At 37.2% G+C, this 16,308-nt stretch overlaps 3 protein-coding genes across 4 annotated transcripts; 2 read left to right on the top strand and 1 right to left on the bottom strand.

Moving 5' to 3' along the window:
* Positions 1-490: 490 nt before the first annotated feature.
* On the bottom strand, positions 491-8,831 carry LOC126706799 (ADP-ribosylation factor 2-like). 2 transcript variants are annotated; one of them, XM_050406346.1, is made up of 6 exons: positions 6,228-6,395; positions 2,897-4,441; positions 2,574-2,644; positions 1,785-1,904; positions 1,379-1,497; positions 491-803 (listed from the first exon to the last, which is right to left on the bottom strand). In XM_050406346.1, exons 2-6 carry the CDS (start codon positions 3,042-3,044, stop codon positions 713-715), a joined length of 549 nt encoding a protein of 182 aa, XP_050262303.1. In that variant the 5' UTR covers positions 3,045-4,441; positions 6,228-6,395; the 3' UTR covers positions 491-712. The 2 variants fall into 2 exon arrangements, with proteins under 2 accessions (XP_050262303.1, XP_050262304.1); XM_050406347.1 differs by lacking the exons at positions 491-803; positions 1,379-1,497; positions 1,785-1,904; positions 2,574-2,644 and adding exons at positions 8,455-8,559; positions 8,663-8,831 and having other exon boundaries at positions 3,980-4,441; positions 6,228-6,403.
* Positions 8,832-10,727: 1,896 nt separating this feature from the next.
* LOC126704991 (uncharacterized) lies at positions 10,728-11,312 on the top strand. Its single transcript, XM_050403964.1, has one exon. It carries the CDS (start codon positions 10,728-10,730, stop codon positions 11,310-11,312), a length of 585 nt encoding a protein of 194 aa, XP_050259921.1.
* Positions 11,313-11,455: 143 nt separating this feature from the next.
* On the top strand, positions 11,456-12,040 carry LOC126704990 (uncharacterized). The gene has a single exon (XM_050403963.1). It carries the CDS (start codon positions 11,456-11,458, stop codon positions 12,038-12,040), a length of 585 nt encoding a protein of 194 aa, XP_050259920.1.
* The last annotated feature ends 4,268 nt before the right edge of the window (positions 12,041-16,308 follow it).

Genomic DNA, 16,308 nt, shown 5'->3' with positions numbered 1-16,308 from the left:
TGAAGCTGACTTGCTTGGAGTTCAGAATTACGGTTTTAAGCACACATATTTAGTTCTTTTACCATGTAACCTTTTAGGTGAAGAAAGGTTCATTTCATACATGTCTTGAAGTTCAGTTCTCTTCCCATCTGTTATTCTATATATTGGTATTTGGATTAATAATCAATGATATACTTGTGATATTTTGTCAGTCCTTTCAAGAAAAAGAATCTGCATGCGCATGTTCTTTTTATGAGCGCAACCATCTGCTTTTCAAGTGTGAAACAACCAGCTAAAGCTAAACGCCTCCTAAGCCGGAAAATGGTTTGGAATGGATGTTATCTTCTTGTACACCAATACTAGCAGTTCATTCATAACTTTAACATTGGAATAATGTGCATGCAGCTGATCTTAATAAATACTCCTTAAGATAGATCAATTCCCAACTGATTACAGCAACTATCTCGATCAGGCAAAAAAAAAAAAAAAGGATTGTAATAAACATTCTCAATTGGATAATGATCCAACCAGTGGTTATAATTTATCATATAATATTTGCATATAAGAGTTGTTTCACTACCAAGTACCACTGCTGCTTGAGATATCAGAATTTAAATTTGAAATACATGTTTGCCGGCCGGCGTAGGAGAATTCTCCACTAATGCTCCAATTAGATTGGGTTTTCACAAAAACTCCTCTCTTTAGTACTTATCACATTGGGGAAGAGATCACATCATGTAGTTTTGTTAGAAATGTTGTTCGATAACCAATCAAGACCTTCATATAGTCCTTGGCCAGAGGTGGCAGAAGCACTCTGGACGTACCTGCACAATGAATTAAGTCAATCAACCAATACCACGATTCAGACTACATGTATTTTGGGCAATCCCATTTGTGTGTTTGGATTGTCTTATTAGTTGATTTGCTTATATCTTGAACGTGGATAAAAAGTACCTTTATACATAGGAAAAGTGGGATTTTAAAAAACTGTACATAAGCAAATAAGCTTAGAAGGCTAAACCAAATGCACACTGATTTGAGATAATAAGACTTAATTTAGATCATATGCATAAATCACAATAGACCATGTTAGCAGTTATGCAAAAAAGTGATAAAAAAACATTACTTAATTTATATTTAGATAATTTTTTTTCAAGAGAAAACTATATCAAGAGTGGTTTCTTCTTCTGTTTGTATTTCTGTCAACTAAAGGGGGTGCCTTGTAGAGTGAAAATGTACACTATAGAAAGGAGAGCTAAAGGGAAGAAACAAATAAAATAGTACAGATCATTGAATGAAAACATGACTGATAAATCAGCCAAACAAATAAACGGGAAGAACATGACTGATAAGACATTCTTTTTCTTTTTGATGGGGTATAGGGAAAGCAAATGCTTACCAGGGACGCTGATTGAGTGAGTATAGGCCAAGTTTATCAGCAACCTCAGAAGCATTCATAGAATTTGGAAGGTCTTGCTTATTGGCAAAGACAAGAAGCACGGCATTGCGTAGTTCAGACTGCGCACAAAAAAAAATGATAAAAAGTGAATCTTTATTTATATGATTATAGTTACTCATCAATGCAATACTTCTATAAGCACAGATTTTTTTTGTTTTTCTATATTGGGATGAAGAATTCTCTAAGCATAGGTTTAATTGCACTAAAAGAAATTCAAGATATAATCATAATGGAGATTTTCAATACTGAAACATTGATTTGGAATCTGTTTAACAATGAAATTCTAAGCTAAGAAGGTAAAATCTAATTCCAAGTTCCTAAGTTCTAACACGTTGTCCTCACTAACCTCAACAATAATACGATGTAGCTCATTCCTGGCTTCTGCAACTCTTTCTCTATCATTGCTGTCCACGACAAAGATTAGTCCTTGAGTATTTTGAAAGTAATGTCTCCATAAAGGTCGAATCTGTTTAATAATGAAATTCAAAGCATATGCAGCATTATTAAATTTCATAGAACATAATGACAAAACCGTTATTATTTTAATATTTTTCAAGAATAAAGATGAATTCTTTTATTAATTACAAATGGGGTACCCTTCAACCTTTCTTTTCTACTTTAAAGAAAATAAAATGTCTTTCACTATATTATAACCGGTAGAGCCAGAGTTTGAATCCTTGTTGTAAGCAAAAACAAAAACAAAAACAAAAATTTCCATGGTTCAAAATTGAAATGGCAATTACTAATTATATAGCAGTATTAGAGACAATGGAAGGTACATGAGATTAATTCTATGAAATGTGTCTCATCAATGTATGAAATATTTGAGAGAAATAACCTTGGAAAATTATAAGGTACTTATGATTAGGTTAATGGATTGGGATACTTTGATCTTTGTTGAAAGATGAGCTAGATTAACTAATTCATCTTTCTTCATAATCAAACTTAACCCTTACATAACTCAGTTGAGTTACTGCAACCACTTGATTTTATTATGGATAAATATTTGTTATTTTCACTTTCTCATCATGCAGAAATCCATTTTTCATTTTTGAGGCCAGAAGAGAGGAGGCAGAAATTTATGTGCAAATCGCTAACAAAAGAGTTATGCCATAGAATGATATCAAGCTGGTACCTTATCTTGTCCTCCTACATCCCAGACAGTGAAGCTAATATTCTTGTACTCTACAGTCTCCACATTAAAACCTGTTCCATTAAAAATGAAGGCAATAGATCATTATGTATGAACCAGTAAATCAAACAACAAGGAATTATCACAGATAAAAGATCTGAAAAAGTTTCTAGCTCAATCTATAAAACCATCACATATATACAATGAAAAAACTATAAAATGAAATAAATTCTACCTAAACTTTGAAATATCTCGTGCTTAAGCAACAGAAAAGGAGGTAGTTCCAATCTTATTTAAATTGTAAGAGTTTCTAATGTAGTAGTTACCAATTGTGGGTATGGATGTAACAATCTCTCCCAGTTTGAGCTTGTACAAGATGGTGGTCTTCCCAGAGGCATCAAGACCCACCATCAGAATCCTCATCTCACATTTTGTAAGAAACCTCTTCGCTAGTCTACATATGATAGCACCCATGCCACTTTACCAACAAAAACAGATCAACTAGGATTAAAATTTTCAAACAAAACCTCAGCAACAGAGAAATATTAGAAGAGAAAGAAAATGGATTGTTTCATCAATATGAGAACTTATGTAAGAGACAAACTTAAGGAGAAACATAGGAAAAAGGATATCTCTTGTATTTAAAGCAAGCACCAAATGGGACATTGTTGGGTGGAAAGTAAAAGAAGAATAAATTCGATTTTAGATGAGAGGCACAAATTATATACTTAAATTGTAGTGTTCAACTTCATTAGTACTTGCCATCATATGGGAACCCTCACAAAAAATGTTGTTGTACTAGATAGCCAAAATTCTTTTGGTCGCTTTGAAGTTAAACAGTAGTGTGTAATGTGTATTGGACTTTTTATAAAGTCTACACACACGTCTTTGTGCCTAACAAAGCTGAAACAATAGGTCCTTCTCAATAAGCACTTAGAATGATGCCCCAATAAGAGTTAATTGATTCCAGATGGTCCAGGTTATTGTTCTTTCCTGGAATCCAATCTATTTCAAATAATCATAACTCTTAATAATACAATCTTTTTCTTCACACTGCTTATCATAAGCTTCTTTTTTTTTTCATGCAAGCCTGTCCAAAAGCGTTGAAGCAAATATTCCCAGTATCATCATTGAGCTAAATAAACTCTTATGCATTTATTGTCCTTAAAATAATACTACTATTTGGAAAAATATTTCTTAAGATAGTGCCATATTTTATTTTATTTTGTTGAAATATACTAAATTCAAGTATCATTGTAATGCTTTCGGTTAAGGCAAACGTTTGAATATTATGTTTATATGAAATATACTTTCCAATAAGATGTTGATAAAGTAGATAAATCACATTTGGTCAATTTGATATCATGTACATCTCAAAATTTAAATGAGTCAGGATTAAAATGGCTATGTTCTGCCAAGCATATAGATTCCGTAACAATATATTTCAAAATATATATATAATTATGAAGGCATCAAGAGCTTTGTAATTTAATTGGTGTTTCTAACGGAGATGTCCATCCCCTCGACTGTCACAACCTAGAATTGCCTAAATTACCACCGACATATAAAAATTGTCAAAAATCAACTTGTGAAAAGCAAGAAAACTATTAATTTGGAAAGCTGTTAAAGAGACACAGGTCACTCTTAAAACATAAAGTTCAGCTCGATAAATTATTTTTGTAGTGTTTTCCTTGCAGCTTCTTTCAGAGATGACATGTAGGGACAATCTCTCGCCTTAAAATGCTCAAGTCGCCTCGACAACTGCTTTTCAGTGATATGGGGATACCCTTTTGCTCCATAGCCCACAAACACAATTCCATTTCCATCCCACTCCAAGATACTAATAGCTGATGCACTTTCACTTCCATTTCCTAAATGCAAACTATATGTCAACTTTCAAGTGTCAACAGACTCAACACCCTTCAATCCTATGGCCAAGGAAAAATGCATCCCTCCTTTCAAACCTAACATAGTATATTTATAGTTGTCACTCAAACCTTAAGAAAATAATAAACGCAAACTAGGCTTTTATAACATCAACAGTATTACATTTGGAAAAAAAAAAATCACAACTGCACTATTTTTTGAGAATATTTTTTACAAATAGCATTAGGATAAGGAAAAGCTCCAGTGTAGCACTGAAGAATAAGTGAAAGTAACACCACAGAGAAAAGCCTTTACATATATTGAAGTTTCCATATCTGGTACATTCTCAAATCTTAATGTCAATGTTTTTTGGTTACAACTAGTGGGGGAGGGGGATTTGAACCAATGTTTTCCTTTATGGGAGAATCAGGTAATGGAATTGAGTTACAAGGCTCTTGGTATCTTGATGCTAATGTTGGCATTGATACAAAATTACAAACAAATGGACAAAAAGAAATCTAGTAGATTTTTCAGAATTACAAACTTTACAAACATGAAGTGACCTAAAATGTGATCAATCTTTTGAAGCAGACTGGAAGATAAAAATTGCTGTTAAAACGCCCACCAATGCTGTAACTGCCAAGGCTACTGTAGGCAGGGGACTTGTGAGCCCAAAATTCTGCAAAAATTAAAATGACCAAACATTTTTTAATAATTGTTCGTGAGTGCAATGTTGCTCTTGCAATATTTGGTTGTATGCGCTTTTGTTTGTGTGTGTGTGCAGAGAGAGAAGAGTAGAGGGTTTCCATGTCAACAAGAAAAAACTATTGAAACCAATAAACTTGACTTCCACGAAAATGATTTGACATGCCCCAACTTCCAAGCTAAGAGGAAACCAAAAATGGCAAGGGAATTTATAATTGCTTGCATTTTTTAACCTTATGATGGATTAGAAATACCATTCCCTTTTTGGCAAGAATATACATGTGTATGTGTGTGTGTGGCATTACCCTGGTGCGCATCAACTTTTGGCTTTCCAACATTAGAAACAGGCATCAAAAGCTCGACAGGAAACAATAAACTACTAATCACCCAAAAGGTATCTTATGTTTCAACAGGTATTAAAACACATCAATAGCCAAGATTCTCCAGGATCTCCACACCAAAGCCCCTGGCTTGAATGTTCCCAAGACTGTAGAAAACTGTACTATAGGACAGTTGGCTCAGACATCATCTAATGTCCAAGGCAATCCTCATTAATGAGATGATTTCCTTCAGTGATGTCATACATATCTTCCTTTTTGAGGGATGAGGTGTTTGTGAGTGTTTATAAATATAGAATGGGAGGGGAAGAGGGCCGGGGGGTAGGTTTGTTTGATTAAGGAGGCCTCACTCAATTGATTAAACCAAGATAATTTTCTCTAGCTTTAAATTTGAACAAGTAATTTACAAATGATGCTTCCAATAGAGCTAAAGATCATCATTAGTATCTCACATTAGTTATTGACACTTTAAAGCAACATTAAATTGTATGAGTTTATGAAATAAGCGACACAAATAGAGTAACCTTATTTAACGTATAATACACAGATATCATTAAAGATAGTCATAGAACATTTTACTTGTTTTAATTTCCTGATGAATATAATGCCTTTTTTTTTTTTTTTTGTTATTTGTGGTTTGCAAAAAACTGCAAGTTGTATCCAGCAACCAGTGCTGAAACAAAAAACTATGCTTGAAACTAAAAGATAGCTTTTGCTTGGATCTAAAAACCCATAGCATGTGACATACCTCCAAAAGTCCCTTGCCGGTTGTTATCTCAACAGTAATAGCCACTGCAAAGCCAATCATTGCAAATCGGCCTAGCCATACATCCAAACTGTTGTCCTGGGTGCCTTGTTCACATCTTATGGAAAGTGACATTGCTTTGCCTGCAGGCTGCTTTTGGTAACAAGTTCTCCGTATCACTAAAAATGAAAGCAAGCATCAGCTCTCACCAATTAAATGATCCTTAGGTTGCCAAGAATATTGAGGAAAATTTAAAACTACATTTTACAAATAATTCAAATTCTCTTTTCTTTTAGTATGTTCTCTTAGTGACCAATAGAAATAAGAGAGAAATAAGGAAAAGAAAAGCCAGACCATTTGAGGCAGAGAAAAAGAAAAGAAAAATGGGAACATTGACCAGACAAGAATTTTGATGATAGATATGTAGTTTGAACTTCAGAGCAATGAAAAAATGATTTTAAATTAAAAAATAAAAAGAAGAAGAAAAGAAAAGAAAAAAGAACATCTGTATATGGCATGTCAGGTAAGCATTCAAGACTAAAAGCTTATGAGCTCACATCTGAATCACAGCATTTTTTGCCAGCAAACATGGCAATTGATATCCTGAGTAAGCAACGAAATTGGCAACACATTATCACACCCCAAGTACCTTAGATAGGATACTGGCAAAACAGTTGCATTTATATGTTCAAATGTGAGATGATCACCAAAATTATAAGAAATTTTCTAACAATAGTGAAATCTTTAAGAAAGAAAATGACTTAGACAAATTGTTTAAATAAACAGGTTATGCCTATAGTCATGTTATACTAAATAGGTAGGTGAGAACTATAAATAGACCATCATTAACACGGTTATTTTAAAATGGTTGTGAAAGCAATAAGGGTAATCACTAAAGAATTTGATTTTGATCATTGAGCACATGCTCTGTACCATCACAGCCACAAATCAGTACCACAATCTAGCTAAGATGATAAAAGAAAAAGAAAAAGAAAAAAAAAAAAAAAAAAGAGAGAGACAGATATCTGGACACCTTTTATAAGTAAATTTAACTGAAAAGGGAAAAAGAAAATGAAGGAAAGGGGACATAACCCAAGCATACAATAAGTATACAAGAATGAACCACCTCAGGCAAAAGATAGAGAAAAGGAAAAATAGACCAAGGCAAAAACAAAATCCCAAAGCGAAGGTGTGTTTGGCCATCCAAGCATTTAGGTGTATAGCTAATAATAAGCTGGGAGATATGCTAAGCAAGACTTGTTAATAATGAGGTACATTGGGCACCAACATGATTTATAATTACTTCAAAAAATCAGGAGTTTCTTATTACATATGTGTCAGAGCAAGAGGCTCTTCTAGGATATGATAAGAACCTTAAGACCTTCACTCACCCTGGATAAAACAATTCTTCATAGCACTAAAACCCCACATTTCAAAACCTCGCCATAGAGAAAGCCCCAAATTTTTCTTCTTCATGTGTCGCAACGACTAAAGAAAAAACACGTTGCTTTTCTTTGCTCTCTCTCTCACACACACACACGCATACTGCAACTTTTTTTCTTTTCCTCTCCGGCTTGCAGCACTCTTCTCTTCTCTTTCATTTTTTTTTTTCCTAGACGGCACCCTTCTTCAAACCATTTAAGAAATTCTGCTTTTTATAATAAAGCCCAGTTGCCTATTACTTCTCCTAATCCAAGGAGAACTATTGATTATGCTTTTATAACAATTCTTTCTTCCCATGGTTTACTAGACCACCAACATTAACTACAACTTCTTTTCAAGATGGTAAATATAGACATCGGAATCAGTTACCTGCTCACTACATAATTCGTAGTAACAAAAATTGCAATAAAAAATCTTCTTTTCAAATAACTAATTGTACTCTAGGAACCACGGACACGGATAAGAGTATGACACAGCAACATGAGCAATTTCTGAAAATTTATAACATGACAAGGTGGGAACGACACCAGTATGACACGGGTATGGCATCCCAAATGAAATGTCCATGATTCCTAGATTGTACCAACAAAAACAACTCGCACACACAGACACAGCACAGCCTTGGTAGCATACAACTTCGTGAATAATGGGAAATCGTAGCATTCATTCTACTTAAAAAAAAAAAAAAAAAAAAAACACTTTCAGCCCCATTTTAAATTGCATATTTGTGTAGCAGTTTCTACAAGAAAGAAACAAGAAGCATAGAAAATATAATTAGAATGCTTACAGAGCGGAGAACCAGTGGCGAAAACGGACCCACATGGTGAAAGCTTGGAAAGTGGAAGGCGAGGAGTTGCAGAAGAGGTTTTGGGTGAGCTAAAAGCATATACATCTGCAACATAGTCATCATCTTCATTATTATAATGAAAAAACAAAGTAAGAGGTTAATGAAAGTAAAACTCATTGACACGGACACAGAGAGAGAGAGAGGGTACCGCGGACCGAAAGGGAGAGAGACGAGGAAATTTGAGCCAAGGCCATGGAGACTGAGAGGAGCTGTGTAGTGTGGAGTGTACTGGAAAGTCTGTAGATAACTGGAATTTTGGTATGGGACAGTTGATGTTGAAGATGACCTTATATTTTTGGGAGTTAGGGATCTGCCCACGTGTACTCGTTTACCAAAATTGTTTTATTTATGAAAAAAGAAGTAAGCAACAACTTTACTCGATTAAATAAGGGAGGTATTATGTTAACAATATTACTTAAATAGTGTATTTTTTACACTCTTGATATATATGTCAAATTTTATATTAATTAAATATTATTTACTATATGATTTATAAACTTATATTTTATATATAATTTTAAACTATCAAAACTTGTAATTTAAACAATTTTATATTTTATGATAATTTTAAAAAAACTTGTAATTCAAATAATTTATTGATGATATAACTATTAATTTTTAATTTTCAAGAAATTTTGCAAGCATAGAGGATATAAAAGAAAATATAATCCAATGATAGATTTGTCAAAATTTACCTCCAATAAAAAAATATTAATTAAGGTTGTAATTTTGAGCTACAACCAATTTATAACTAAATTTTGTCCTTTTATTTATATTGTAGAGATAAAGACCCAAGATAATATGTTGGGCCTTGGCATTCTGTCCGAGGATGTTGAATGGTTCGAGGAGGGGCAAATAGTCATTTAGGGTCCCAATTTAAAGTCTCATGAGTTAGGAACAAATGAAAGGTAATCCAAGAAGGAATTACTCCTCAGATGTGGCGTGTGTAGCTTAAATATGTATTCCAGCAAGTAGAATGACCCTCCAAGAAACAGCGATGACAGGAACATACTTCATGAACATACAAGAAGGCAGGAAGCCCAAAAATATCTAGGGGAAAGCTGCTGCCACCGCATTAAATGGCAGCTACTTTTCTTGCCGCATTTATGTGGAGAAGACCTCTGAACAGTGTTATCTTGGCTACCACAATTCACAGAAAGCCAGAAAGGGTGTCTGATGGGACAGGTACTCAAGTGGAGACTCAGATGATTAACAAATGTAGAATCAAGATATTCCAGAATGAGCTGTATAATGTGAGAAACCCTCGCTAAGAAAGGGGAGGAGAAAAAAAGCAGAGAAAGAAGACTGTGGCAATCTAAATTGTCTTTGTATTCAATTGTGATCAATATATACAAGTGTGACCTCTTCAGACTGAAAGTCCATTAAGATCAAAATCTCTTATTTAGTGTCTGATTGCCATTTAATTCAATATTAGCCGTTGTTCAATTCATTAAGGCCTAGTTTTTCAACTCACTCTCTACAAATTTATTGTATTGGGTTCATTGGGCCAATACCCATACGTTTTGGGCTTGGACTGTAAATCGAGACCCTACAATTGGTGCCGTCTGTGGGAAGAACTTGTGTGATAGTGAAAACAACGGTCAACTATGGTAGATTCAGGCCCACACTAGACATAATCCATAGCATCTCAACGTGAAAATCCTTTCACCAAGAGAAATCAAGAGGGCAACATGCACACTACGCATACACAATTAAGCCATGCAAAGGGAAATCAACCAGTTAAAGAAGAAACTACGCCATGCACAACGAAAACGAACTCCCACCCCATCTAATTCCTCTTCCGACGATGAAAAGGATAGCAGTTATCGACGTAGATCAATTAAGCCATGCAAAGGGAAATCAACCAGCTAAAGAAGAAACTACGCCATGCACAACGACAACGAACTCCCACCCCATCTGATTCCTCTTCCGACGATGAGAAGGATAGCGGTTATCAACGTAGATCAAGGACTCCTCCTAGCGAATCCTTCTCATATGAAGAGGAGCACCATAGCGAATGCAGATGCAAAAGCCCAACTCACAGAGGATTGGGAAATGATGCGATGCACAAAGCCTTGAACCAAATTTCCAAGTTGCCCTTCACGCATAGGATCGAAAAGGCAGCTCTTCCTCGGTGTTTCCATCAACCAACATTCACCATCTACAATAGATGAACAGACCCAGTGGAGCATGTGAGTCATTTCAATCATAGAATGGTTGTCTATTCTAAGGACGAAACCTTGATGTGCAAGGTGTTCCCATCCAGTTTGGGACCTGTGGCGATGAGATGGTTCGACAGCTTGAGGACTGATTCTATAAATTCCTTTAAGGAGCTCACTCGGGCATTTGGCTCCAGTTTTATCACATGTACCAAGGTCCCTCGGCCCTTACACTCCCTATTGTCTTTGTCCATGCGAGAAGAGGAGACCCTAAAAACATACTCAAATAGGTATTGGAAGATGTACAATGAGATAGATGGTAACTTTGAAGACGTCGCCATCAGTACCTTCAAGAGCGGCCTCCCAAATGAGCATGGTTTAAGGAAGTCCCTAATGGGAAAATCTGTCACCAGCCTACGCCAACTCATGGACCTAATTGACAAGTATAAAAGGGTCGAGAAAGACCAGCAACTGGGTAAAAGAAAGGTTAAGGTTATCCCTCAAGAAATTGAGGATTTCAGGTCAGACCGATTCAATAACAACCGACCTCAGAGAGATTTTGCTAGACAATCAGGGTCCCGGAAGATTGCAGGAACTTGTGGAATCATTTGGACCAGTTGGTTCGAGAAGGGAAGTTGAAGCAGCTGCTGCACCATTCTAGTGGCCAAGTGGGGTAGACAGGTGTGGATCCCCGGAGAGATACTTCGTCAAGACCTCCTTTGGAAACGATCAATGTCATATTCGCTGCCCCTGGTAGGACAGGTTCTTGTCCCTTCAGAGTGATGTCTGTGGCTCGGCTATCAATCGAAGACAGCAATTCAAAGCCAAAAAGAGCCAAAATAGAGTCTCCACTGGTTCTGGGCTTCTCGACCGACGATAAGATCGGAATTATCCAACCCCATGACGATACTTTAGTGGTCACACTCAGGATAGGGGGGTATAATGTGAAAAAAGTGTTAGTAGATCAGGGAAGTGCTGTTGAGATAATGTACCCCGACCTATACAAGAGGCTGAATTTGAAACCCGAGGACCTAACAGCGTACGATTCCCCACTGGTAAGTTTCGAGGGGAAGACAGTTACTCCCAGAGGTCAGATTAGACTACCCATACAGACCGGTTCGGATGTGGTGGAAGTGAACTTCATTGTGGTAGATGCTTATTCACCTTATACAACTATTGTGGCTAAACCTTGGCTTCATGCATTAGAAGTTGTATCTTCTACCCTGCACCAGAAGGTGAAGTATCCATCTAACGGCCAAGTCAAAGAGATTGTAGGGAATCAATCCATGGCTAGGCAGTGCATGGTGGCTACCACCTTGCATAAGCCTAATGCAGAGTCCTCGTCCTCTACTGAAAGGAACTTATAGCAATCAAGAACTCTGGTATTGCCCAAAAATGGATCAACCGAGGAAGCAAAGTGTGAAGATCTAGAAAAGGTTGCTGTTGGCGATGATCCGGAGAAATTCTTTCAGGTCGGCTACCAGCTACCTCCCCAAGAAAGAGAAGAGCTAATCGAATTCTTGAGAAAAAACGTGGATGTATTCGCGTGGGTGGACCCAAATTTCATTTGCCACCATTTGAATGTAAATCCATCTGTTACCCCCAAAAAACAACCTCTTCGGCGCTCATCTAGAGATCATTTTAATGCTGTCAAAGATGAGGTGACGAAGCTTAAGCAAGTAGGGGCTATCAAATAAGTTTTTTATCCTGAGTGGCTAGCTAATACTGTGGTGGTAAAGAAAAAGAATGGAAAATGGCAAGTATGTGTGAATTTCACGGATTTAAACAGGGCTTGCCCAAAAGATCCCTTTCCCATGTCTCGGATAAACCAGCTAGTAGATGCTACCGTAGGCCATCCTCAGATGAGCTTTTTAGATGCCTTTCAAGGATACCATCAACTACCACTAGCTCCAGATGATCAAGAGAAGACAGCTTTTGTTACTCCCACAAGAAACTACCACTATAAGGTAATGCCCTTCGGCTTGAAAAATGCGGGATCTATCTATCAAAGGATGATGACTAAGATGTTTGAACCTCAATTGGGCAAGAATATTGAAATCTATATAGATGACATGGTGGTGAAGAGCAAGATGGTGTCCGAGCATGTGGAAGACCTCAGAAATATTTTTGAAATACTGAGAAAACACAAGCTGCACCTTAACGCCTCCAAATGTTCTTTTGGCGTGGGATCAGGAAAATTCCTAGGCTATATGGTGACCCACCGAGGAATTGAGGTTAATCCCGACCAGGTTAAGACGATAAACAATTTGCAACCACCTCGGAATCCCAAAGAAGTTCAAAAGTTAACCAGAATGATTGCTGCTCTAAACCGGTTTATTTCTCGATCTGCAGATAGATGCAGACCTTTCTCTCTATTGATGAATAAATGGAAGGGATTTGAGTGGACTAAGGAGTGTGCTTTGGCATTTCAGCAACTTAAACAATGCCTATCTCGGCCACCTATCATGTCCAGTCCTGGGATGGATGAGGTCTTGTTTTCTTATCTCGTGGTGGCCCCTCATGCTGTAAGTTTGGTGTTAATACGAGTTGACAATGGAGTACAACGACCAGTCTACTATGTGAGCAAATCACTACATGAGGCCGAGATTCGCTATCTACCGCTGGAGAAGGCCATCCTGGCAGTAGTGCATAGTATACAAAAGTTTCCCCATTACTTCCAAGCACATACAGTTATCGTCCTAACTCAACTTCCACTCAAGGTCATACTTCGAAGTGCTGATTATATAGGGAGAATTGCAAAGTGGGGCACAGTTCTAAGGGCTTTTGACATCAAATACATGCCTCGTACCTCTATCAAGGGTCAGGTACTGGCAGGCCTCGTGGCCAAGTTCACTAAACCCCCATTAGAAGAAATATCAACAACACAGAACATGGACAGAAAATCGGTTGGCATAATCTCCCTACAAGAACATTTATTCTGGAAGGTATATGTCAATGGTGCGGCAAATCAAAAGGGCTCTGGAGTGGGGTTAGTTCCAATCTCACCCGAGAAGCTCACCATTGAGAAGTCATTAAGATTGGACTTCTCGGCCACAAACAATGAAGTTGAATACGAAGCCTTGCTAGAGGGAATGTCCATGGTTCAAAAAATGGGAGGAAAGGCAGTAAAAATGTTATCGGACTTGAGGCTGGTCATCGGCCAAGTGAAGGGCAAACTAGAAGCAAGAGATGAGAGAATGCAAAGATATTTAAGTCAGGTTAGGCATTTGCAATCAGGATTTGAATCCTTCACCCTATTGCATGTCCCCAGGAGTGGAAATACACGCCGATTCCCTAGCCACGCTTGTGACCTCCTTGGTGCAGAGCCTACCTCGGGTTATCCTTACAAAAGACTTGTACAAACCCACGGAGGTACAAAGACAAGTAGTTCATGTTCACCAAGTCAAAGTAGGGCCTAGTTGGATGGATCCTATAGTACTATATCTGAGAGAGGACATCTTGTCGGAAGACATATCAGAAGCTGATAAGATAAGGAGAAAGGCACCTCGTTTCTGGCTGTCCGAGGACCAAAAATTGTACAAGCGCTCTTTCTCTAGGCTATATCTACTCTGTGTTCACCCTGAAGCGATAGAACTACTCATTGAGGAGCTGTATGAAGGGATTTGTGGAAGCCATATAGGAGGTAGGTATTTGTCTTACAGGGCCATCACTAAGGGCTACTAGTGGCCAAATATGCAGAAAGAAGCACAAGAGTATGTGAAGAAGTGTGATCAATGTCAGAGATTTGCACCAAACATACACCAGCTGAGAGAAGCTCTTAACCCCCTGTCCAGTCCCTGGCTATTTGCACAATGGGGCTTAGATATAATTGACCCTTTCCCCAAAGTAGCAGGGAATAAGAAGTATCTGCTGGTCTGCACTGACTATTTCACTAAATGGGTTGAAGCTGAACCTTTAGCAAATATCAGAGATGTGGACGCTAAGAAGTTTTTCTGGAAAAACATTGTTACTTGGTTCGGAGTCCCTCATTCCCTTATCTCGAACAATGGTCTTCAATTTGACAGTAAGTCTTTCAGGAGATATTGCTGTGAATTGGGAATTACAAATAGATATTCTACCCTAGCCTATTCCTAGGGGAATGGACAAGTCGAGGTTGTTAACAAAGTCATAGTAAACAGACTCAAGAAAAGGTTAGATGATACGAAGGGAAGATGGGTAGAAAAACTACCACATGTCCTATAGATGTATCGAACCACATCTCACAGATCAACAGGGGAGATCCCCTTTTCAATGACTTATGGAGTCGAGGCTATTATTCCTATAGAAACGGGCTTCCCAACACTAAAGACCAGCTCATTCAGTCCGAGCAATAACAATGAATTGCTAGAAAAAAGCTTAGATCTTATTGAAGAAAGAAGGGAAAGTGCAATGGTCCAATTGGCATACTACCAACACAAACTCAAGCAAGGTTATGATGCCAAGGTAAAGGTGAGGCCACTAGTCCCTAGTGACTTGGTATTGAGAAAAGTTATAGGCATTGCGAAAAACCTAGCATGGAGAAAGTTAGGACCCAATTGGGAAGGACCATATCGTATCACCTCTGTGGCTGATGTGGGGGCATTTTTCCTTGAAGACTTAGATGAACATGTAATACTGCGCCCTTGGAATTTGAAAAATCTGAAAATGTATTATTATTAATGAAAATTTCCTTTATCAATAAATTCTTTTGTTGTGTAAAGGCATCGTGCTTCATGTTATCCAATCTGTTCAAGTATCAAACAGAGCCTAAGTCCTGCATGGCTCCTCGGACCACAGGCTTAGGGAAAATTAATTTCTTTTGACATCTATTCAAGTATTAAACAGAACCTAAGTCCTGCATAACTCCTTGAACCACAGGCTTAGGGGAAATTAATTTCTTTTGACATCTGTTCAAGTATTAAACAGAACCTAAGTCCTGCATGACTCCTCGGACCACAGGCTTAGAGGAAATTAATTACTTTTAACATCTGTTCAAGTATTAAACAGAACCTAAGTCCTACATGACTCCTCAGACCACAGGCTAAAGGGAAATCAATACTCAAAGGCATCTACATAAGTGTTTAAACAGATCCTAAAATATGTCAGGTCTCTCGGACCACATGTTTAGGTGAAATTAACACTCAAAGGTATCTATACTAGCGTATAAATAGAACCTAAGTTGTGTCAAGTCCCTCGGACCACACACTCTGGGAAATCAACATTTTGTAACACCCCTTTATTTTTCACCAAAGGTCAAAACAGATCCAAGGCTATGTTTACATCCTCGAGTTGAAATCTTTAAGCAAATTTAAACTTATATTTATTTACATACGTGATGAGCAAGATGCAGGTTTTCTGCCTCTTTTATTTTCCCTCACATGACATAAGTTTATCAATATCAACCTTCATTACATAAGATTCAATTCACAATACAAACACTTAATACACAACTTTGCTCCTGGCACTTAATCAAATTACTTAGACTATTAAGCAGCGTATTATTGTTGGGTCTTATTGAAGGCACAGTAACGACAGTTCAATACTATGTATAAAAATAATAAACTTCAAAGTACATAAAGCAAAAGAACAAGAGATGAAATGAAGAACATTCTCATTGAATGACAAAGAAAGTACATTGTATACATCAACATAGTGT

This window comes from Quercus robur, chromosome 11 (genome assembly GCF_932294415.1).
Source record: "Quercus robur chromosome 11, dhQueRobu3.1, whole genome shotgun sequence".
NCBI classification, from domain to species: Eukaryota; Viridiplantae; Streptophyta; class Magnoliopsida; order Fagales; family Fagaceae; genus Quercus; species Quercus robur.
The sequence above is the reverse complement of the archived record's forward strand: the minus strand, read 5'-3'. Positions and strand labels throughout refer to the sequence as shown.